At 34.3% G+C, this 26,260-nt stretch overlaps 2 protein-coding genes across 6 annotated transcripts; both read right to left on the reverse strand.

Annotated features, from left to right (window-relative positions):
• Positions 1-1,439: 1,439 nt before the first annotated feature.
• Positions 1,440-13,252, reverse strand: LOC124530420 (trafficking protein particle complex subunit 8). The gene is made up of 19 exons (XM_047104590.1): positions 12,987-13,252; positions 12,742-12,903; positions 12,359-12,647; positions 12,140-12,284; positions 11,437-11,521; positions 11,101-11,186; positions 10,640-10,828; positions 10,195-10,295; positions 9,423-9,671; positions 9,025-9,307; positions 8,276-8,461; positions 7,293-7,584; positions 6,591-6,879; positions 6,362-6,494; positions 5,052-5,262; positions 4,168-4,385; positions 3,273-4,060; positions 2,613-2,727; positions 1,440-1,662 (listed from the first exon to the last, which is right to left on the reverse strand). The coding sequence occupies exons 1-19, from the start codon at positions 13,132-13,134 to the stop codon at positions 1,525-1,527; spliced, it is 4,107 nt and encodes a 1,368-aa protein (XP_046960546.1). The 5' UTR covers positions 13,135-13,252; the 3' UTR covers positions 1,440-1,524.
• A 2,658-nt stretch (positions 13,253-15,910) lies between these two features.
• LOC124530430 (aryl hydrocarbon receptor nuclear translocator homolog) lies at positions 15,911-25,863 on the reverse strand. Of its 5 annotated transcripts, XM_047104616.1 has the most exons (15): positions 25,658-25,862; positions 24,807-24,855; positions 24,641-24,721; positions 23,093-23,253; positions 22,604-22,776; positions 22,368-22,515; positions 21,638-21,820; positions 21,430-21,518; positions 21,095-21,305; positions 20,540-20,690; positions 20,228-20,352; positions 19,116-19,279; positions 18,887-18,939; positions 18,753-18,820; positions 15,911-18,332 (listed from the first exon to the last, which is right to left on the reverse strand). In XM_047104616.1, exons 1-15 carry the CDS (start codon positions 25,683-25,685, stop codon positions 18,169-18,171), a joined length of 1,848 nt encoding a protein of 615 aa, XP_046960572.1. In that variant the 5' UTR covers positions 25,686-25,862; the 3' UTR covers positions 15,911-18,168. The 5 variants fall into 5 exon arrangements, with proteins under 5 accessions (XP_046960572.1, XP_046960580.1, XP_046960556.1 ...); XM_047104624.1 differs by having other exon boundaries at positions 18,753-18,939; positions 25,752-25,863; XM_047104600.1 differs by having other exon boundaries at positions 18,753-18,939; positions 25,658-25,863.
• Between the last annotated feature and the right edge of the window lie 397 nt (positions 25,864-26,260).

Here is a 26,260-nt window from a genome sequence, read left to right on the forward strand (position 1 = left end):
TCCGACTGGCAATCTGTTATAAAATGTTACCATTAATTATTTAGGTAATTCCAAGAAATCGGGATTATTTAAATAATAACAAATCTGTATTTAACAAAATTGAACATATAAATATTAATTTTATTAGTAATTTTAGATTAGCAAGGTCATGTAAGCCTTTTCAATTTATCCATATGATAAATGTAAGTTTTACATCTTCGGCGCTAATCTTTTCACTAATAGTATATAATATTTGTTATATGGAAGTCAGAAGGAAAATAGAACTATTTAGTATACAAAATAATATTTACCTAAAAGTAGACAGATTGACTTTTTATTCCATCTCATTTTAAAAAAAGTAATTTATTATAATACGATCCCTGTAGCAAAGTGTTCCAAAATGTAGAGAAAATTAAAAATATTATAATCTACATTTTGTGGAAACTAGTTATATGTATAGCTATGCTCGCGTGTAATTTAAAATTTTCACAATTCTGATAATATTTATTTTTAAGTAAAATTTGAGTAAAACAGAGTAAAATATAATTTGAGGGTAAATATTTCGATGTGCGTAATTAATTATATTTGAAAATAAAACTAACATAATCAAATGTTGTAGTTACGGGAAGTGAAAACGGTAAGTGAAACAACGAAATTGATAATTTTGTAATGATTTATAATTAAAGAAAACCACTAACCCAATGACACTAAAGGGTTTCGTTTTTAAAATTAATAGATTTCCTAGTTATTATATATAAAATTGAATGATAAACAGTTAAAGCGTGCGCAACACAAAGACCCAAAGAGCGAGACGGCAAGAAGAGCACGGTAGCGCCATGCCGTTTGTCGTCACGGTATACGGGTCAATGTTACATTAGCGACACTAATAAACTAAGACTAAAAAGTACTTCCTCAGTACCTTGGCAATATCCTGTAGGTATAGGATTTTTATATATTTAACTGAAAATCATGTGTCAAGGTTCAGTAGATACCCATGAAGCAGAATTTCGCCTGACACAATTTGTTACTTTAAGTATATCACATCGTTTTTCTTTACCAGTAACGTTACTCTAAATAATAAATAAGTCCATCAGTGTATGTTGATTTTTATAAATTGGGCCGATATTTTATATATAGATATGCGCCATAAGAATGTAATAAAACTCATATATTTATCTCGATCGTAAAATGTTTATTTATTTATTATATATATTTACTGTAACCAGTTTGTATTGGTAATAACTTTATATTCTTAAAAAATATATATTTTAAAAGGTGGTCCTTTTATAACGGACACAATCTAATTGATGACTAATGTTGTCTGGGCCATTTGGCTGGGGCGTAGAATTTAATTAAAATTAAATTAAAAATACAGTCATATAGATAACATTATATATATTATTATTAATACATTATCAGTACTTGGAGTACTGTTTAAAAAGTTTAAATAAGATACAGTATTATATAGTTTTAAGCTGTTTATTCTTGGATAAATTTAGTTGTATCATGATTATTTTGATTACATAATTATGACAAGTATAATGTTTAGATTTGTTTGACGACTAATAAAGAAGTACTATTAGGAAAGTGTGTGGTGGCGCGGTTGTCAGCGCCACATGCCGTTGTCACGGAGAAAGCAGAGCCCACGTGGTAGGTTCCAGGCGCAGCGCATAAAGCACGGACCTTAAATCAATAACATTTGTAACAATTTGATTTGAGTTAGATATCAAAATAGTGAGCTGAAACTATCGCAGTCATGAGGTAAATGGCGCAGGCATGCGTAACAGTAGATATCATGGTGATTACGTATTACGTAGGTAATAAACTTGCTGTAAATATGGAACGATAATAATGAAAAATCGATACGGAAACTGATTTTCATCAAAACAATCTTGCAGCAGCTTAGGAAGACCTTAATGCGTAGGATTGAAAGAAAAGTCGCTTTAAATCAAACGAAGGGATACCATCGGACCCACTCGACTTATGATCACTGATCTGACTGATCACGGAAAGAAGTTCTTTATGAACGGAACTTTGTCGGAATTAAAGCTCAGAAATCGTGTTCTCACACTATCGGGATGTAGGCGATATCGGGATTGTATGTAATGCGTTTCCGCGGTTGTCCAGTTTTGAATTGGATTCATTAAAACAGCCTTAGCGAGAAACCAAAGCGAACGTGTTCCTTAAGTAAGATTCACCAATATCTCGCTAATTATGCAAGTCGCTTGAGCAATAATTAAATCGAGACAGTCGTTTCAGATCATTTGCTAAAGCGCAAGACCAAATCTTTCCACGTGATCGGTAGGTGGATGGATGGCGGATGTTAAAGTAACCCAGTTCTGTTTGGACAACCTGTCTCCGAAAATGAGATCTGCTGCATTCATTGAAGAATTTGCAAGGAGACGACTTGTTTCGGCACTATGGCTCTATTTTAATGAGGATAGTGTTAATAATAACTTGAGTTCTGCTAAAATGGACACTATTTAAATTTATTTATTATAAATTAGTCTATTTGTGATCTGGGTACCCTCATAAGTTGAACTCAACATTGATTAAAATGGATAAAATACTTTGAAAACGAAAATCAAAATATCCTTAATATATTAAGAATCTCTAATTTAAGACAATTATACCTGTACACGGCGGGACTCAAATTTCTCTAATGTGACATTCAAGCCCAAATCTTTGGAGTCTGGATCTAAGCCATTGTTTAGAGCACCAGTCCAACCTAACTCGCCAGACGATTCTCTAAAAATAAGTAAGATTGAGATTGATTATTATTTTTTACTTGTACATCTATATATTAGTATTATTAGTTCAGAACATTTTTAAATTATTATCATAGAGATAAATATGTTTATACAGTTGTATATATTAATTGATGTATCAGACTGCATTAATAATTCCTTCTGTGTCATCTACATTTCAATAAACAAAAAGTATTTACCATTGGATGAGTAATTTTTACATATTTTTAAAACAGATTATAATTATATTAGTTCTGTGTGTTCACTGAGCTTAAATTGACATTTAGTTTGCCTTATATTAACTTAAAATGGAAACTGCGATTTACTAAGACATGTATAGTATTTAAGATATGTCTTTGTACATCTTGGAAACTGTAAATCTAACAAACATTTTTTTGTATATCACTGCCTTAACAAAATAGTAATAATACTAATACAAGCGAACAATTCAATACGCAAAATGTAGACGACTCTGGTAAAGACATTGATTTCTTAATAAAAAGTAATTGACAAATTAAAATTAACCAAATTCAAACCCTTGCATACCTATTTTGTTGTTTTGACATATCTATAAACACTGAAACTGGCACTCCATAGCAATTGACTATATTTATGGTTACTGGAATTATACACAATTTATTAGTAATAAAATTATGATTGACATAATTGGAATGTTCTAGTCTGAAAATAACAATATTATTTTTTTCTTTTACTTCCTGTGAATCGGACCGGCTTTCGATACCGTCAAGTTGAATAGTATTTAAAATATCCATGGTCATTTTTGCTCTTACATGGGAGATTGCTTTAGTGAAACAATCTAACCAAAGGCAATGTTGACCTATAGCCGTTCTGTTGGTCTTTTTGTTGTGCGCCTTCCATCTCAATACAAACATTGACTGTATAAGTCCAGTTTTCTTTTCAGAGCTTTGTATAGATTCAAAGCCATCGCTCAAAGAAGATATACCATCTGTCACAAATTTTGAGTAAGGAGGTTTATTAACACCTATGCGACTTTCTGGAAGATGTTTAGCTATTTTGACGCAAGAAAATTCCACCTGTTCTTCACCTAGATTTTCAAATATTCTTGCGCTTTTTAGTATGAGGTGTACTCTTTCACGAGAAATTAAGACATTGTCTGAATCCAAAGCCGTAATTAGGTCTGTCAGCCTCCATTGTCTGCTCAATAGTGACGCCTCTAATATTTCTACAGTAATATCGTCCTCCTTTTCGTTACATATGTTTTTGACTTCGACAGACAAGTGCATATTTTCAAAGACTCTGCTATCGGTAACACTTAAGCCTCTTCTCGGTGTAGCTAAAATTTCAACGGTTTCCTAAAACAAAAATAAACTAATTTAAAATCTTCTAAAACGGTCTACGATACATGGATCTCATGTATCGTAGGCCGTTTGGATAGAGAGCACGATATGTCCGCACTCACGGCCGGGTCGAAGCGGAACACGTGCCGGAGCAGGCGGTGCGGGCGCGCGCGCTGCCCCGTCTCGTAGTAGGCCAGCAGCAGCAGGCGCGAGGCGCGCGCGTGCGGCCGCAGCAGCAGCGCGGCGCGCGCGGGCGCGGCGGGCGCCAGCCGCGGCGCCACCCGCCACGTGCGCCGCGCCGCCGCGCGCGCCCGCGCCGCCGACCGCGCCGCGCGCTCGTCTGCGGGCAGGCGGGGCTTGCGTCACTCGTACAGTGCACTCGGTGCCACGAAATATTATTTATTAACAACAGTGACATTAAGACGTTCAACTGCCAGTACTTGTACTTGTACTAGTAACAGCCCGTAAATTTCCCACTGCTGAGAAAGGCCTCCTCTTCCGTTAAGGAGAGGGTTTGGAACATATTCCACCACGCTGTTCCAATGCGGGTTGGTGGAATGCACATGTGGCAGAATTTCGATGAAATTAGACACATGCAGGTTTCCTCACGATGTTTTCCTTCACCGCCGAGCACGAGATGAATTATAAACACAAATTAAGCACATATATATAGTGGTGCTTGCCTGGATTTGAACTCACGATCATCGGTTAAGATGCACGCGTTCTAACCACTGGGCCATCTCAGCATCTAACTGCCAGAGTTAATGATAAAAGCTATTCCTAGCTGTGTCAATTTCTATGGGCTACTATAGGCCGGAAAATAGAATGTTTTCTAACATTACAAAATGCAACAATATCTCAACAGTAACTAAATAAAAATAATCGGTAATCGGTAAATTTAAAAGGCATACATATTTTAAGTGGGAATCGTCAATTTTTTATGGCAAACAAATAAAATCTGAAACAATAATGATCGTATTAATAATGTTTAATCAAAATCGCATACCTGAAAAGCTAGGCGGTTCTCGATATTTTTCTTCATAGAGAGCTTTGAAATTATCTTCATCCGCATCGGAGTTTAATATACTCATGCAGTCTGGATGAGAGACTGCTACATACAAGTTTTTCATCTCAACTGGACCAACGTTTCGAAATTCAAGGTCGACTGTTATTATTTCACCACTTATAACGTCTGGGTTACATTCTGACAGCGTCATCTGAAAAGTAAATTTTATCCTATAATTATATGATAACATAATTATTAATAATATGTTAAGATAATAATTCCGAGTCGTGGGTTTGGCTTATTCTTTAAAAGCTGAGTTTATAAGTAACAAAATTAAAAGGCGCACCCATGTCGAGCTAGATTATCGGCAATGTTAGTGACTCATAAATCCCGTAGTTCTTCGCTTTTCTTCAGTCTTATCATCCGATAAGCAATCTTACCGTTCGTCTAACGACGACGAGGGGCAAAGAAGCGTATTGAGTTGCACACACTTGTGTACCTCTATTTTCTTGCACACACTGTGTAAGATTAAAGTGTGGCAAAATTTTAGCTGTTATGGTTTCAAAATGATGTAGTTTTAAAATGATGAATTATTTTAAGTCCATGTTTAATGAGCGAGTTATATATTTAAATAAAGATTAATAATGAATTTGAGAAAATGACTTAACCAAAAACCTATAGTATTTCTTTATTTATAATATATATTAGTCATTAAAGTTTTAAGGTAAAAAGGTTTTTTTTTAAATACCTACATACCTATTTCATAGTGCATTGTTTTAATGTATCTCCTAAGGTTTTTTTTATGGTATAAGTTTTCGGACGAGTATTTGGGTCACCTGATGGTAAATGGTCACCATCACCCATTGACAATGACGTTGTAAGAAATATTAACTAATCCTTACATCGTCAATGCGGCACCAACCTTGGGAACTAAGTTGTTATGTCCCTTGTGCCTGTAGTTACACTGGCTCACTCACCCTTTAAACCGGGACACAACAATACTGAGCACTGTTGTTTGGCGGTAGAATAACTGATGAGTGGGTGGTACTATCCAGACGGGCTTGCACTATTTCCTACCATCAAGTAAAGTTAGCAGGCATTAGCCATTTAAGCATATAAAAATAGTTTGTTTAGCGAAAAACCTTCATATTTCAGCATACGCATTCACAAAACCTTCATCTTTTGTCGTTCTTTCTATCAATTACTTAGTATCAAAATTCGTTGATTGGTTTAGAAGAAGAAAGTGAAGATTCAGACAGACATAAAAAGTGAGATAATTTTATACTATAATAAATATATATTTAGATTACCTGCAAACAAGGAGTCTCTGGAATAACCGTTATATGCAATAGTTTGTTTGAGCCGTTTGTGTCACTTTGTAAATCCAATTTACCAAAAATTGAGACACCATTTTCACTATCCTTATTTTCACCATTTATAAGCCTGTAAATGATAAATAAACGTAATTATTTTTCTAAAATGATATCTAACATCCTGTTCATTGTTCACCTCGATCATTGATCATGTAGAAGAGCTTACTTGAAGGCGACACCATGTATCGATAATTGCCCTATTTTCAAGGGAGTGATCGTAAAATTTATCGATTTCTTGCAATCCCCTTCCAACAGGAACGATTTGATTCGCTGTACCCGAATAACGTTGCTCTCGAACGTTCGTCCCGCGGCCAACGACGGCTCATTGTCTAAGACTTCCTCCTGCGACATCTCCACTCCGTCGCTAGGGGTAAACCGCCATAGCAACTCGATTTCTTTTAGTAGTAAAGAAACTTTTAGCGGATTGTGTAGCGTGATAGATATCTGCATCGGTTCTAAAAACAAAACAAATATTGTTTTGGAATGTATAAAGCTGAGATGGCCCAGTATGAGCTGAGATGGCCCAGTGGTTAGAACGCGTGCATCTTAACCGATGATTTCGGGTTCAAACCCAGGCAAGCACCACTATATATATGTGCTTAATTGTGTTTATAATTCATCTCGTGCTCGGCGGTGAAGGAAAACATCGTGAGGAAACCTGCACGTGTCTAATTTCATCGAAATTCTGCCATATGTGCATTCCACCAACCCGCATTGGAACAGCGTGGTGGTATACGTTCCAAACCCTCTCCTTAATGGAAGTGGAGGCCTTATCTCAGCAGTGGGAAATTTACAGGCTGTTACTTTACTTTACTTTATGTATAAACCGTCGCGCTAACGTGACAACGTGACATGGGCGGGAACGCACCTCCCTGCGACACGATGGGCTCGCCGTCGGTGCGCTGCGTGTACACGTCGGTGGAGGGGCGGAAGATCATGGGCGGCGCGCCGTGCGCCACGTGCAGCAGCGTCTCCTCCAGGCGCGCCCACAGCGGCGCGTCGGGCGCGTCGGGCGCGGCGGGCGCGGCGGCGGGCGCGCGGCCGGGCGCCGACAGCGGCGCGGGCCCCACGCACTGCACGCGCGTGCGCTGCGCCACCAGCCGCGGCACGGGCGGCACGGCCAGGCGCGCCCCGAACTCCTCGGACGTCTCTACCCATTGCTGAAAATCGTACTCATTTCGTTTCGCTCGGTGCGGTTAGTCCGGCTTTCGACTTGGTAGCTAGCTTGACGGATAATAGTAAACTGTGGAAAAATACTCATGGATTCGAGCTTCGTGCGACGTCCTCTTTTCTTTTAGATCGATCGTTTACGAGTGCGGCTTCAATTGTTCTTCCGTTAAAAGGTTTTATTATTCGGCCGTAAATTATGCGATGTTAACATATTATTCTGTTTTCGACATTTTCGTATCATACTTATTAAAACTTTAACACGATTTTAAAGTAATCATATAAGCATATGAGGCCACCCAAAACGATTAAATAAACAATAACTTTCAATACAAATTATAGAAGACTATAAAACAGTATAAATTTTAAGTGTTAAATTAACATACAAATGTGTTTGCATATTCTTAATTTTATTTATTTAAATTTATTAAATCATAAATTAGGATTTTAATCAAAACCATAATTGCTATGATCATAATACAATTATGCGTTCTAACAGAAATAACAAAAAAATATAATTAACAATTTCAAAACATGGTAATACGAGTAAGTATGCGTATAAAAATATGTGTATAATTTGTGATTTACTAGTTCTGTACAACCGGAGCGCGGAATGTGCGAATAGGAAACGAGTAAACGTAAACGTGCGTAAAAAAACAAAAGAAGTACGCGCCGTCGGCTAACCTGGTGCGCGAGCATGAACTCCCGCAGGAAGGCGTCCTGCTGCGCGCGCGGCTGCGGCGAGTCCGGCGCCAGCGGCGCGGCCAGCCACGACGCGGCGTCGCGCGACGCGCGCAGCGCGCCCGCCAGCCGCCCCAGCGCGAACTGCACGTGGTCCGTCGACAGCCGCCAGCCGCTGCCCGCGTACACCTGCAGAGGATACCGTACGAAGACTTTTAGTTATCGAAAGTAGAATAACAATGCCGAGTATACTAGAATGTGTGTTCGATTTGTAGTAGCGATTCTAACGTTGATTTTTTTTTTTATTATTATATATTTCTTATTAAAGCCTGAATTTGCGACATTTGACACAACAACCACAACAACAACAACAGCCTGTAAATTCCCACTGTTGGGCTAAAGGCCTCCTCTCCCTTTGAGGAGAAGGTTTGGAACATATTCCACCACGCTGTTCCAATGCGGGTTGGTGGAATACACATGTAGCAGAATTTCTATGAAATTTGTCACATGCAGGTTTCCTCACGATGTTTTCCTTCACCGCTGAGCACGAGATGAATTATAAAGACAAATTAAGCACATGAATCAGCGGTGCTTGCCTGGGTTTGAACCCGCAATCATCGGTTAAGATGCACGCGTTCTAACCACTGGGCCATCTCTGTTCAATTTGCGACACATACTTATAATTATATATTTGTCATACTGGAATGAGGGTAAATCGGGCAATTATTTATTTATTTCTATTGACTGGTTACCTGATAGGCTTGTTTGTAACATCTGTATGCGTGCTTTTTTTGCCCGGCCTTTGAGAATCGATGACCAGCGAGGACCATATGGAAAGCATATTTCCTCGACATTATCTTATTACTCGGTCCTTTGAGGAAGCACAAGGCCGCCTGTTCTAGAAGCATAGCGCTGCGCAAATCACTATCCTCTGAAGTCATACGTATGAGTTGCTTCGCAGCTTCACCAAAGAACCCGGCATTGATCAAACATGGAACGGATAGTAATGTGGCTCTTACAGCATATTGCACCATTCTGCAAATTTACAATAAACTAAATTTATTTTTGGTTGTACTAACTAAATATTGTGTAAGCTACATATAATGTTGTATGTAATTATTTTTTATGAAAACCTGTAAATTATTTTCACCTGCATGTGTTAAGATATGTGACTATACTCTCCTCCATATAACCTAAAGTTTTGCGATTTGCTTCGCCTGCCATAAAAGCGCTGATAGCCGCCATTTCTAGAGCACCTGCATAGCAAAGCCACGCACTGTCGGCGTAGAACTCTCTCTTAGCTGTATGATACGCGTCGAAGGCTCGTTGCCATTGGCCACAAAGAAACCAAAGATCACCTAGTCGTCTCAGCTGCAGTTCAGGGCAATCAGTGGAATATCTATAAACAAACACTGTTATTGGTTTTAGATAAGTGTCGAGGGCACACAGGAATAAAAAGGGATATATTTAATGCCATTATACACTTTATTTAGCATGAGGGTTTGGGTAGATTCCACATTTTCAGTTCAGCCCTCATCTAAGATGTGTATAACCTAATATACTGTAGATTCTAGAGTATATTAGGTTAGAGTATATTAATACTTTTAGAGCAGTATTTAGAAGGGTTCCTCCCGTGTTTAGGCTCAGAGCCAGTTTAATACCTATGAATACCACTACTTATACATTAGAAATATATAGAAATATACAGCTTAGACATATAGGTCTTATCGCTAATATATTTGATTGGTGGTATATTTGTTTTACAATAACAAACACATCAATACTTAAACACTTCCAGATTAATTACTGATAACATGTTAAAGTCAAAAAATTTAATTAAATATATAAAAAATGTTTGTTTTAATGAATTTTATAAAATTATATACTCTACAATAAAAAAATCATACAAATTATATACATACATGACAGCATTGTTAATAGCTGTGTTGCCTGCTTTCCCAGTAGTGAACCATCTTTTTGTGGCTGAGAGCAGAGATCTACTCACACCTTTTTTATTAGCAACCTAAAATGCCACATTATTAGGAACTCCACAATTAATTACAAGTTTATATGACTTTTGAGCTTTTTTTTTGAGTTTTATATTCATGTATTTTATAGATTTCAACTACATGCTTATTTCATAAAAATAGTTGTGATATTATTTTTTTTATAACAGAAAGGCTAAAGAGCAAGTTATGGTAAGTGATCATGTCCCATAACTGCCAAACTGAGAACTTAATATGTCAACACAGAAAATAAAATTACTAATAAGCATGTGTCATTTATTTTCCCATCCTTGCTTATAATTTAAGATTTATTTTATATATATAATAAATCTTATATGTCTAAATTAAAAATTGTACTTACTACTTCAGTTAATTGGGCGATTTGCTTTTCTAAATGTGGAATTAAAGCCTTCCCTGAATATTCTTGCAAGAAGGCTTTTATAGCTTCTATATCATTATCATTTAATGCTGCACCATGAATTTCAGTTAAACTCTCTAAAGGTTTTCCAGTTACATTAACACTTTCAGAACTGCCAGAAAATGAGCAAGGCTGAAAAAACATTATGATATTTACATATGATATTTACTAAATGTACAGGTAGGAAGTATTTTTTATTTACAAGTTTTTCATAAATACAAAGTTCTCAGGAAGTATCTTAATCATATTATTTAACAATTTGGTATACATTCAAAAAATAGATACCAATTGTTAAAAATAACACCTAATCTTATAAATATCTCCCACTTTTTTAATGATTTGACTTATTATTACTATAAACTATTAAAAAAATTCCTTTTTTTTGTATTCTGATTAAAAATTACCTGTAAACTATTTGCATTATCATATACATCATTGTCAGTAGTAAGGGGATGAACTCCTTCTGTGTTTGTGCTCTGTCTTTCTTCTCCTATAAAAATAAACAACACTTAAATTTTTCAGGTAAATCATTCTTACATTATGATATAAATAACATATGATTTTATACCAAGAAATAAGAAATTTTTAGATAATGTGTTAGATTGAATGTTTAAAATATAAAACAAGTACATATATCTTTTAAGAGCATAATTTTTTTTTATAGAAAACCTTCTTAATAAGGTTTTTTATTATTATATAGAATATGATGGCCTGGATGATTTCTTAAATATAACATTCACCTGGAGTTGACACATTTACAGGCTGAAATGATACTTGGGATTCAACAGGTGTCATTGATTGACCCGAAGCAGACAAGGAGTCACTCTGCAACATTAAAAGATATCGAGTTTATTACAGTAAGCCATTTTATATACAGGATCCATAAAATATTTGAAAAATATAAAGTATGGTCTGGAAATATACAAATTGTTTAAAGAAATAAGGAACATTTCACTTTTAATGTAACAATATATATCATAGCAATAAATTACTGTTAAATTTAATTTTAATCATTTAATGCTCAATTCTGAACACATCTGTTTTCTAAGACTAAGCTGATTTGCATTCAATTTTATGAAAAAAACACCTAATTTCAGACTTTATGTATGTTAAATGCTTCAATCAAATGGGCATACAAATATAATTTTAATAAATATATGTATATATAGTGTATTTGCATATGTTACTTAAAAATCAAATAAAAGTACTATTTTATACATTTGTATATAAAATTTTAGTAAAGCACAATAAAAGCTTTAGGTTTAATTTGATTTAATATTAATGATTATTTTATTTATGAAAAATACAAAAGAAAATATCTTCAATTATGGATTCTATTTTTGTTTCCTCTACTTGTCATTTACTCAAGAGTGAATTATGTCTTTAAAACTTAAAATAAGGTAATTTGAATATAGTTATACAATAACTGTACAATTCTCTTACCATAACATCTGTAGGTCTTTTGAGAAAATGACTCCAATAATCACTTGATAGTTTTGAATCTACTGAATTTTTAGAGTTTATTGACAACATGAAGCAGTTTGCAGCCCCAAATGTTTGCTTTAATGTTTCAAATGCCTTATCAGCTCTGAAATTTACAATGTGTTATTTATCATCAAAAAACATTTCATTTTATACATTATGTGATTATATTACTGTTACCTCTCTTTTGGAACAGAAGAAACATCATGTAAAAGAAGATATGACTTAAGAACTGAGTTATTAAACCATTTAGGCAATTTAGGTGGAGCAACATTCTGTAATTGTGCATACTGTTGGTTTAAAGAATTGTATGTGTCAATTATATTATCATCAAGAGTAGTTGCAACAATAATACAACCCAGATAATGATTAGTAAATTCATGGTCAGAAGGAAACTGTACTTCTAGATAAGTCTCTCTCCAAGCATCAAACCAAGGTGTTGCATGGGGTATATCAAATTGATGCCCATCTGTAAATGTAGTGATAAATTAATTCATATTATGTTTCGTAAAAAAAAAAAAATTTATGAATTTGTTATTGATAGTATAATATTTTTTTCAGACCAAAATTAAGGGGCACTGTCTTGTCATCGTAGTTGTGCAAGACTGCATTGTTAAGTTGTCTTCTGGCTTCAGTTGGCTGAAGTGGTTTCCAATTCACATCTCTTATTATGAGATTAAAATTTTTAATGGTACAAACACTTCCACCTGGTTCTCTAAATTGCCCTGAAAGGAAACATATGTTCATTTGTTTATTAATTCTCGGCATTTTCAAAATATTGGTTAATTTTAAATTTATTTTATTATACCTTCCCAGTCCATCGACGTAAATGGTTGTAATAGCTCTGGAAGTGTCAAATTGTTCTTGGAAACTATATTTTCTACTTTCTGGCTACATAATGTCGCAATTAAAGGAGAAAATGAACTTTGAATAAATTCTTGAGCTGTTTTAGTCATGATTATAATTTTTACTTTGTTTCAATATTCGCAACACATAATAAAATATTTTTAGGATGAAACAGTGACTATAATTATTTTACAAAACTAATAATGAAGAAGCTTCTTAACGTATATATTTTGTAAATTAATTCACTAATAATATTAATTATTATTAAAATTAAAATATTTTTTGATAATATTTTTGACATACGTCAATTGTCAATATTGATGTTGCCAATGCCAACTCGTATTTTTATTCTTTAGCCTTATTCTGAAATTTAAAGTTACATTAAGAATGAATTTGCAGAAAATTTCTAAATTAAATGAAATTAATTAATAATAATAAAAAATGCTAAAAGACACCAGATGTGCAAAAAATATTTTAATATTATTATAATTTATTAAGAAATAATACGATTTATTATTATATATTTCATATATGTTAATATTATATCAGCCGTAAGACGTCCACTGCTGAACATTGGCTTCTCCCAATGACTTCCACCTTGACAGGTGAGTAGCGGCCTGCATCCAGCGATATCCCGCGGACTTGACCAATGACCAGATTGTCGGTCCATCTCGCGGGGGACGCCCCACGCTACGCTTGCCGGTACGTGGTCTACACTCGAGAACTTTTTTGATCCTTCGGCCACGTGTCCTTCGAGCAATGTGCTCTGCGTATTGCCACTTCAGCTCGCTGACTCGCTACGCTACGTCAGTTACTTTTGTTTGTCTACGGATCTCCTCGTTTCTGATGCGGTCACGTAGAGAAACGCCGTGCATAGCCCGCTCCATAGATCGCTGATTGACTCTGGTTCTTCTTAAAAGGCCCATCAGTCAGAGACCTCGTCGCAGCACCGTTAATATATACCAGTTATTTATTGTTTAATATTGAGGCAATATTATTCTGATTTTAACTTATAAGCGTGTTAAACAAATTTGTTGTAAATATTTTTATTTATATATTTTAAAGGTTTCGAGTTTTAACTTTATATGACGTTGTATCTTAGACTTATATGTATACTTCTAGATTCGGCTGATCGGTAACTACTAAGATTTTGCGCAAGGTACAGACAATTGACCACAACTAAATGAGTTGTCGAGTCGAGTCGAATGCGAGTAACCGAAAGGTACTATTTCGACACCTCTAACGTATTAAGTCGTATGACAAAATTTGTGATTTTTCAGGAGAGCGATTTTTAACTTTCATCCTTGCATTGCTCAGTCACCAAATACAGTTTGTGATTAATTTTGGTACACAGCACAGATTGTATGTTCGAGAGTATAATAAAGCTTTTCTATTGAATTAAAAATTCATATTTTAATGAAAATGAATAAAAACTAAAACCTTGCGACTTTATTCGTGTTGTCACAAACCCTTTACTTTCATTCTAAACGATGCATTTAATCGTAAGTTATAGCAACGGCGTATAATCCACAAACGTCGACCACACATAAAGTCGCAACTTCTGTGTTGCAACGTTTTGCGTCGGACATAGGTATGTAGCAATATTTGTTCTTTTTACATTATACGATGTAGGAACTGAGCCATGGTTCACTTGTGCGCGCTCTAATGGATTAACGCAAATCGTCGCAACTGAAGACACGACTATATGCTTGGTAGTTTAAATATGATAAGACTATTAGCGAGTTAAAATCTCGTTGTTTAAAGAAAATATGGTTTTCACGTATGTATAGTATTTATATTTTAATATATTACAGTACCAAAATGTCATTTTTGCCAAAAATCATGTTACCACCTAATGCGTTGGAGGTGTCGATTTAAAAGCAGTTTTTTGCGTCACTACATAGTATAAACTAAGTCGCTTCACTTAGATCTTTAAAATTTAACAACGGATTTTGGTGCGGTTTTTTCCAATAGTTAGAGAGATTAGAGAGAAGGGTTTTTGTATATAATACATGGACAATATGGTAAAGAAATAATGGTAATTTTAGAAGTTTTTAATGTGATATCGTTAATAAACAAATTGTATATTTATCAGCATTGCACCCATGCATAAGCAGGGCGGATCGCTAATTATTCATATGTACCTATACTATTCTTCCAAACCAAATATTTTTAAATAATGTATAGCTTAAAATGTGGACATTACATCGGGTTATAGATTTACTTTTTGTTTAAATGAAAATAAAAGATATATTTTAGGTTATTTTTTTTAAATGCAGTCGATAGGCTTTTATTCCTCCTTGCTATAGCAATATATTCATAAAATCAGCCTCGTACTACGATGACACTATCGATGTCTGTCTATTTGGGGGACTTTTTGTACGCAGTACTTTAAATCCTTGTGTGCGTTATTCGATGTAAATTTATTAAGACTGATCCGTCGACGTGGAAAGCTTATAGAGGCGATCTTATGTAGAAGTGTACAAATTAATTTGTTTTCATGGTTGTTGGTGTGTAAAATAATGCGTCTATAATAATTATTATACAAGAGCAAACAAATGAAAACTGATCTACACTAGATAAGATCTAAACATCTTAAACTGAATAGAATATTTGTAGTCCAGTTTTAAAGGTGTGAGCTAAAGAAACCACAGGCACAGAGACAACGTATTAGTTCCTTAAGTTGGTAGAGACTACCACCATCGGTTGACATTTGCCAGTCAGCCAAATCTCGTAGTAACCCAACCCAGTGCTGATATTAAGCCACTTTAATAAATTGTACAGAAATGCAATACTTGCCTATCTTATTGACCATAGAAAGGGCAAAATATTTAAAATAATTTTTATTGGCATATTAAATCAGAGTTTTAGTGAAATGATCAAATAAAAAGAGAATGTGCATGTTGCTTATATTTAATGAAAAAATCTTTTACAAAATTTTGGTATACCTAAAATTGATTTAATTAAAATAATTTCAATTAAAAAGTAATATCTTAAATGCGTCCCTTACATAATAATTTCTGTATAAAATAAGAAAATTAATACAATATGTAAAACAACGGTAATTGTTTAAGATCACTTTCTAACACATAAAAATAATAACAACTTCGTGATTAGTCTAGCTAATAAAGATATTTTCGATTTCGTGAAATTGACGGAATGTTGAGTAATTCGAATTATAGCAATCGAGATTCAAAAAATATCAATCTGTCCCCTAGCATGCGTGATATCGTTGGTGACATGAACTAACCAACTTTTTTCGTATTAATTCCATTAGATCTTCTATTTTAATAATTTCAAATTTACATTGAGCTGAGGTGTTAATTTGTGAATGTACTAAATTAAAACTATATAAATTATTTGTAATAAATTTCAGCCTTCGAAAAAAACATTGGTGAACTCCAATTCAAAGTAACATAATGATCCGAATTTATATCCTAAAATGGCATTGGCCATTTTAGGATATAAACAGATCAATAAACAGGTAATGGTTCATATGCATTTTTCAGAGAACTATAAATGTAAGTGATATATAAAAACTCTTTAATAAGGTTAATTAAATTTAGCCAGTATGTGAATTTATTATCTATAAATATAACAATGCCAAACAAAACATTAATTCAGCTCATTTTCAACAATGTTTTAAAAGTATTTAGATTTATAGTATACCCGTGCAAAGTTCTGTCAGCACTGTATGCTTTATATAAAATAGTAATACATATTTTAAGAAGTGATTCAAATTTTATTATCTATTCTCCTAAATATATTATAGTAAATAAAAATGTAAAAATAAAATGTTTAATCACCTAAACATAATCTTAATAGCACATCTCATATCGCTAACATAATTAAAAAATAATAATGAAACATTATCAGATTATTTGATACGTCCAGTTGGTCGCCAGTAGTAGCATTGATAAGGGAAAAATATCTTACAACTACTACAGCTGCCTAGTAGATATTGTTACGATAAAATATAGATTATAGAAATCATAATATTAACAAAATTTTAATTAAGTTTACATTTTCCACAAACTTTCTGAACTCTTATTCGATATGTCAATAAAACAAAAGGGCCGATTTTGATCAAATGATAAAGCAATAATGGGTAAAGCATATATTAACTAAACTAATATTTTTACATGTATTATTGAAAATAAAATGTAAAAAATTTTGTAAAACAATAATCATGTCTCACCATGTCAATCATTTGGTCAATGATTTATTAACATATTGTATAAAGTTAATGTTCCACTGCATTTTAATATAGATTATTTGCTTATTGCTTTCAATCATTTGTATCTTGTTGACACCATTTTTCATCTCACTGGTTATAAGGTTGTATACATTTGACATGTTTTAATCGAAAATAATTCTCAGTAGTTTTCAATTATTAATTTTAGCTTGTTTTCTATTTAAAAACTTTTACTCTATTCTATTCATTAAATATAACTTAAAATTTCATATTTATAATTAATTTTCAGATAGTCTCAAATGAATTATGTATTTTGCCAAAAGGGCTTCTACAATAACTCAACACTGCAGTAACATTAATTTAAAATAGTTTTTAAGTGCTTACTTTATTTATATTACCTTGTTTTTTATTAAGTATTCAAGTTGCAGTTTCATTACCAAGTCTTTTAAATTTCATGAATTTTTATATAATGATGAGTCCTGCTCTGATGTTTATAGTTAAGTGAAATTATAGATTTTATAACTGCAAATGTAGCTGTTTTTTGTCAAAATTTCTGTGCTCTAGTCTGCAACTTGTAATATCCTATAAAATAATAATAATATAAATATGCAATTATGATTTTAAGACAAAAATTACTTCTGAAATATCTGTATACAAAGTATTAATTTTCTATATTATCCATAAATAGCTCGCAGCTTTTATTACTATTAGATACCTCGGTTAATTGGTTCGTTGCAATGACGCAATACCAACTATTCACTGTTGTAGTCTGAGTCAGCCCGTGACGTCTATCAAAACGACACTTCTACGAGGATGAAAACACCATTCTTACACATAACCATAAAAAGTGTCAAACATAATATTATCTCCGCTCAGTTGGAACAATCATGCTCCAAATCAACTCAATAAAATCTAATATGGGATTACAGAGGTCACTATGTGGTGATCACTATTCAAAGTTGGAATTGAACATATTAATGTTGAGGTCCTCGAAAGTGGCAGCGCCGCCCTGGTCCAGTATTTGCAACATGTCGGAGAGCTCGTGTGGCGCGTGACCGCCTTCAGCAACCGCGCCCGAAGCCGCTCCCGCGCCGCCCTGCCATGACCACATGCCTGTCGCAGCAAGGAAATAATCAGTTAATAGGCTATGTAAATGTATGTATGTAGGTCGAGATGGCTCAGTGGTTAGAACGCAAGCATCTTAACCGATGATTGCGGGTTTAATTTAATTTGTCTTTATAGTTGTCGTGCTCGGCGGTGAAGGAAAACATCGTGAGGAAACCTGCATGTGACAAATTTCATAGAAATTCTGCCACATGTGTATTCCACCAACCCGCATTGGAACAGCGTGGTGGAATATGTTCCAAACCTTCTCCTCAAAGGGAGAGGAGGCCTTTAGCCCAGCAGTGGGAATTTACAGGCTGCTGTTGTAGGCTATGTAATAGTACTATACATTTATTTAGTAGAGTTGAGCTTATTCAACATGCAAATATTATTAATAATAAAATTAGTAACTACAGATTGATAAGTTACCGTGTGTAGGGTGCGTAGGGTGTGGTGGGTGGTGATTATGGTGGTAATGCGCGGGCGGCAAGTAGGCGGGTGCGGGTGGCGAGCGCGTCGGACTGCCCGCACCTGTTCCCGCACCCGCCTCGCCACTGTAAGCGTACGTCTCGCCTGTCGCGCCAGCTGCACCACCGGCCGCGCCTGCCCCAGCACTCTGTAAAACCCAAATTTTATCAAAGATTATATACAATTAAAAAACAAAACGATAGTTAACCTCCATTCTTTGCATCACGGATATAGTATTATTAATAAACAGGTAGAGCGCGCGTGCTTCAGTCTACGTGAACACTGAAAACGAAATGCTCTAATAGTAAGTAACATAAAACTAACTGGGCGTAGGGTGGTCCAAGTTGTGTGCGGGGGCGTGTTAGCAGGCCGGTGCGGCGAATATTCGGGCGCGTAGTGCGGCGCGTGCGGCGCATGCGCGGCGTAAGGAGCGCCGCCCGCCCCGGCGCCTGCGCCTCCCTCGTCCGGTGACCGCGCACCCACTGCTCCTGACGACACGCAAACGTTTTAAATTGATAGGTTATAAATAAATATTAATATACATAGATTTTCATAAAATACTTTTTCATATATGTGAATACTTTACAATTTAGATATATGTATTTGTTTGCATTTTCTTCTGATACATGCATACAAAACTTGAAAGATTCTGATAATTTCAAATACTATGTACATTTATAATACTTTAATACACTATGCGATAATAATGTATGATTTAACACGTTGACTGTCCAGGCCAAATCCAACAACCTTCACGTGGCGTCCTGTGGTTTTTTTATTAAAGGTAGTTGGAAATACTTCACATTTAATAAATGTATACTTGAAATCTCCGTCACTGTAATATTACAGTTATTTTCAGCATGTATCACATGTGATACAAGGACGTCTCATCCTTAATTTTAGTGTATCACATATGATGCAGGGAACGTCGAAGCAAAAAATGTGGGTATTCATATAACTAATTGTTTTAGTTTTCTTGTGGTAGTTGCATAAAAATAATTATGAACGTTAATCATAACTAATCGAGCATCGCAGATCTATTGTTGCACAAAATAGTTAGCAAAAATGAGTTCCCAACCGTCCTAGCAATATTTTCATTCAGTAAAAAAAATGTGTTGGTTCATTGGTGTTTTACTTTTCTTAATATCTATTCTAGACGTCCTAATAATATTTATTTCCCTAACTCAGACGTCCTCGCCAATAAACGGTGTAAAGTCTGTACGCCTACTTGCATCAGATGTGATGCAAGGACGTATGGTGAAAGATAAATTTGTATCATATGTGATGCAGGGACTGTCAATGTGTTAATATACTCTCTTTTCAGGCAAAATAGATTTAAGTATATTTTTGGTAATGCAAATGGAAACAAAGTATAGATTTTAAGACAATATTAATTTCGTTTTGTCCAAAAAGTTACACCAAGTACAACAACAAACCTGGAGGTGGGTGATGTTGTTGATGTATGGTGGGAGGGGGCGCTTGGTACACATCACGTTGACGTAGATGATAATCATAATTTTCTTCCGCTACGGGCTCCCCCGTGGTACTCCCTAATGACCGACTAAAAAAAAATTTAAGTATGTAAACGAATTTCCAGGCATGTTGATACATGCACTATAAATCACTTTTCGAGTAGTGAATTTGACACATTCCGTTCTTTACTGTTTTAAATTTTATTAGCAAGAATTTTTGGGTATATGTTTTATAGTAACACATTAAAAAGAAAATAAAAAAAAAAAAAAACTTACTTTGCCAGTGTATTTGTGCACACAATATATTCCACATCGTCATTGTAGGGATTCAAGAACGCGAACGCTGATGTTCTCAACCAAATCCATTCTCTGCTTTTAGTGCGGAACCGATACATCAGTGAAATTATTTGCCCCTTCAACTTTAGAACTGAAAAGCAAATAAATAGATAATAATTGTTAATCCAATGTATTGATTTTATTTATTTTATTTTATGGTATAGGTTGGCAGACGAGCATATGGGCCACGTGATGGTAAGTGGTCACCATAACCCATAGACAATGACGCTGTAAGAAATATTAACTATCCCTTACATCGTCAATGTACCACCAACCTTGGGAACTAAGATGTTATGTCCCTTGTGCCTGTAGTTGCACTGGCTCACTCACCCTTCAAACGGGAACACAACAATACTAAGTACTGTTATTTGGTAGAATAGCTGATGAGTGGGTGGTACCTACCCAGACGGGCTTGCACAAAGCCCTACCACCAAGGTATTGAACTTAACCGTTTCTTTATGAACATTGATTTCAGAGTGTGATGAAGCGTCATACCTTGGTCGAAGTTGTCCCGCATGTGCTGCTGGTCCTCCGGGTGGTAGAACTCGTAGCAGAGCTTGCCCAGCAGGTCGGCGGGCGCGTAGCCCAGCACCTGCGCGGCGCGCTGGTCCGCGAACGTGAAGCGCCCGTCCACCGAGTGCCGCGACACGAACTCCACGCCGCCGCTGCACAGGCTGCCCTCCGTGCTGTTCGGCGTCGACGTCACCTGCGAACGACATTTCTCTTACACTATACTTCGTACCAGAACAAAGCTCGGAGAGTTAGATAAAATTAAAGAGACATGTTAACATCAAAAATGTAATGAATTCTAACGAAGATCAAAATATTACCTGCAATCTGCCGATAGCGACGAGGCAACAGTGAGAAGCGTGAAGCTCATCTTCGACCGGACGGTCCATCTGCATACCTGGAAACAGATCTGATTTCCCAAAACACATAAAATTATGTATTTCAGAACGAGAAAAAATTTCAAAATTTTTTCCCACTCAACTACGATCGCTCATAAATACCTTTTTCGTAACGAATTAGCATACGAACCTGTAGGAGGCCAATTCTTAATGTAGCCGGTGCAGTGCACGACGGCGTAGTTGTGTCCGTCGTGCGAGGGGCCGAGCGAGTTGCGCGCGCGCAGGCGGCCCAGGTGCGCGCTCTCCGCCGTGCCGCCCACGCGCATGCGGCAGATGAAGCCGCGCCGCGACCCCATCACCTGCCGCATGGACGCTGCGGACACACATCCGATACTAGACTCAACTTGAAATGCGTATGCGTCTACTCAATAAAACACAGCGTTATATTTTAACCTAGATTAAATAATGTCAGTTTTCTTTACTATAGTTCCACTAACTTCTAAATTTAGATTTTATATAAAGAAAATATTACACTAAGCTATCAAACACTAATGAAAATGAGCCCCGTGTGTTCCTTTATATCAATAGATGAGAGCTACCGCTTCGTCCAAAGAAGCACTTTTTTTCATTATCAATATTTATTTTTTATATGAATATGATCCTTACACAAACGTGATAATTTGTAATATCATATGACCTAATATATTCGTCAATTTGACACGTCGATTTACCATGCACTTGTTTTCTCGGGTTGAACTGAAGCGAGAATCTATAGCGACGAATAGCGTCAAATGGCAAGATAAGGAGTTATTTCTATTGGTTGTGTTAATCAGCAGTAATCGGTTTTATTGAATTTGCCGATGCTACATCTAAGTTATTTTACATACAGTTATATATACTATAGTAAAATATATTCTCACATTGATGGCCTTCTTTCTTGACAGTTCCCGTTTTAAGATCCAAAATACGACCCGTATTTTGTGGCTCTTGTGTGCTTAACTGTTCCCGAACTTTTTCCACGTCATCTGGGTGAACTTGATCATAAAAACACGAAGAGTACCATTCTCCCTAAAATCACATTTATTTCTGTTAAAATAATTGTATTAAAACAAAAAAAATCATACATTTGTTAAGAAAAATTTAATAAACATCTTACCTGAGAATAGTTAAGTACTGGTGCTATACTATCACTAACGTATATGATACGACCGGTATCACAACTGACAACAAATAAAAATCCATCGGCAGCTTCTAGAATTAAGTGCTTTAATTCTTGATCAGTTAAAAAAGACGGTTTATATGTACCATCAGTCGATGTGTTTCCGGTACCTGCAATTAGAACGATAAAAATATAGACCGGTATATTTGTATAATTTGTTCGCCTAGTAGTCGAAATCAATGACAAAATTGTTACTGAAAATTTAAAGAAATCATGAGTTTACATGTTTCGGTGATAGTATTGCTGTTCTTATTTATTGGTAACACTATTTTCGTCCATAAACAAAATCGAGAATAAAAGAAAATCTTTTGACAACGAGCGTAGAACAAGGTACCGATCTGATTTTAATTTGCATGTTCTTCCTTTTTATATATTATTTAATCTAAGGCTGATAAATTGTTATTGTGAAGCGTAAGTATTGCTTACCTCTCAACGCTTTCATATGCGCTACGGCCATTCGCAGTATGGTAAGCTTGTCTGGTTTCCGCGCGAGAGCGGAACATGTTGGAACCATGTCAGATAGTTCCGTGATATATGCTGTCATCTTGTTTCTTCTACGACGTTCAATTTCACAATGATTCTCGCGACTAAATTTATAAATGAATTAAACATAATAATGAGTTATTAACAAAGAAATACTTCTTACAATATTCCGAATAAAATTAAATGAAGCGCGAACGTAACAAAATTATCTCATACAATTTGATAATTAAAAATAAAAGTTATTCGTCAAAAATATCTTATCGTAGGTAGATCTATGGATAATCACATTTTGTAAGATTTCATACTATATTAAAAAAAAAACGGTAGAAATGTTATAAAACCACTGTTGCCAATATTGTTTAATAATGGTCGTAACATTAACATATCTTGTCGAGGATCTTAATTTTTTTAATAAATATACATTAAGGTGGAGGTGTTACGTGATAGGTCACGTTTTCAATCACAATAAGCATCTCAGAGAATTGATGTCATTGCTAAGAGAATGATAGGTACTAAACGATAATTGGAAATTGGTAGGCTATTGTTAGTGCGACTAATGTGAGAAATATTGTTAACTTTATATGCATTAACATATTAAGTTTGTATACATACTAATATACTATGTACTCATACTAAGGTTTAAGGCATTACAAATAACATATACTACTTAGATTTGGATAGGATACAGTTTCTTATTATTGTTTAGAAGTAGAGTAGTACTTATAGACATTTTTCCGAAAGTGACAAAATTTAGTCACAAATAACAAAAATATATGTGTAATATATGGAAAGATCAAAAGGTTTTTTATAGGTATATGCTTTTAATCCATCCAACCACGAAAAATTTGAAACGAAATAATTTTATGAAACAAATGATTACTGAAGCAGGCTTAAATCTTCTTAAAATTAAGCACCAAATAAGACAAAAATCATGGAAATACTATTTCATTGTATTTCCATCAACATTAACACCAAATGAAGAAGAAAATATCATTGGTGCATTGTTCACCATAATTCAAAATTATGTTATGGATTTTTTTAATTGTGGTTTATTTTTTCATTGCCACATTATCTTTCCATATATAGGATATAGGAAATCTAAATCATAGTAGCTTAGTATTTAAAATGAATGCATTATTAATGTGTTTAAAATATGAATAGCAACCAGCAGTGACAATAAAATTGCAGAGAAGTATCCCAAACACTTATTACAACAAATTAACTATCACCAGGTACCATATGAAACTTTAAAATGGCCCAAATTTAGGTTAGACTAAATTTAACACATAATAACCAGTTTCTCATATAAACAAAGTGGAGAAAAAAATCCTTACGTTTTTAATTATAAATAGTAAAATTCCTGAATTATCCAAAGCTTTTTTAGAAAACATTTACATAATAAATATTAATAACTGTATTTATATTATATATAATTATTTGTTACTTATCACAACAATTAGATATTTAAATTTAATTATTTAATTTGATTACCTAGCAAATCTCTCTTTATCTTGAATATTATCCTCCTCCATCCTTGTGTATTTCCCACCACTTGCGTCGTCTTCATCGGATCTAATACACAAAGATCAATGTAGAGTGTACAACTATAAATATATTGAATAATAGTTAATTAGTCTGAGCAGTGCTTCCTCCTTACCCAATACTACCAGCCCGACGCTTTTGTATGTCCTTGGTTGGGTCAGCCCCTACAAAATAAACAACAGAATAATATTAATTTAACCTAATTGCATAATTAAATAATAACTTTAAAACGTGATGTTTTGTTAATGGATTTGTTAATAGAAGTAGCCTATGATAGTGATTTTTTTTTCATTTAAATTAGTATGTATTAAATACATCATTTATCTTTTGTTATATAGGATGGATAAAAATATTTTTAATTATATTATTGAAAGAAAACTCTTATAATGTACTTATATTGTAACATAGATTTTTTCATTCTGAATTTGGAAATATAAAAATAAATTAATTAAATAAAAGCTTTTTAGTCTTGATCAAATTCCATCTTTTTTTAATTAATTTATGCAATACACACATCTGACATGACCAAAAATATAATAAGGTATATTTTTAATAAGAAAATTATTATTGTACACTTAATAGTGTATACAAATAATTATCACAATTTCAATAAATTTCCAGAGCTTTCATAGTAAAACATAAAGAATAGTGAATTCTAGGCCTGTAGACTAGAAAAAAAATATAGCAACAATTGATTTAAAAAATCTTACGTTTTTCGTGTCTCGATGAAAACCATTATTTTAATTTATTTTTTAACCAATTTTGCTAACAACGCGTCACGCGGAGCAACGCAAGAGCAACGTCAATAGAAAATAGGTCGGTTATTGCACACGTATAAATCACACTGACAAACCTTTTATATGAAAAAATATTTAAATACTACAATCATGGTATTGTTATTAATTTATATAACAAAACTTTTAATATTGAGAACAAATAATCTGCAACAAGTACAACATCACCAACCGGGGATAGTGGGAGCCACGGCAGACATCTGTCAATAAACTCATCAGTCCACGATTTTTTACCCTATTATAAAATGAAATTTAACACTAATTACCAAGTAAGGGCAATATTAGTACTATTAACACACAATGTATGTTTATAGTAATTTTTCAACACAACACAAACGCCATTTTTCATTAATAGATGACATGACAGTACCTTGCCAACCACAGAATCTAAAAAATTGCCAGTCGAAGGGATAACATTTTTTACTTGCCAGACCTAAAAAATACAAAAAATTAATAGTATTAAGTATAAAAATCTACAACAATAAGAAATAATATTGTATCCATACTTTATCCATATTTATACCACATACTTCGATTATTCATTTTTAGTGTACCTCAAAAGCTAATCTTAAAATCGGAAAAGTAACATGAATAGTGGATGTTATATTATTAATTTAATAAAATACAGTTGCTCAAGGCTAATGTATTATAAATATCTTCATGTCATTTACGGACATAAATGATTTTAAAATCGTTAACTTTAAAACGGCCTATACGCTCTTTTTATGACAGGTAATATTTCTTACTGGTTATTTTGTTCTTTTGGGTTTTTAAA

This window comes from Vanessa cardui, chromosome 1, assembly GCF_905220365.1.
Source record: "Vanessa cardui chromosome 1, ilVanCard2.1, whole genome shotgun sequence".
NCBI classification, from domain to species: domain Eukaryota; kingdom Metazoa; phylum Arthropoda; class Insecta; order Lepidoptera; family Nymphalidae; genus Vanessa; species Vanessa cardui.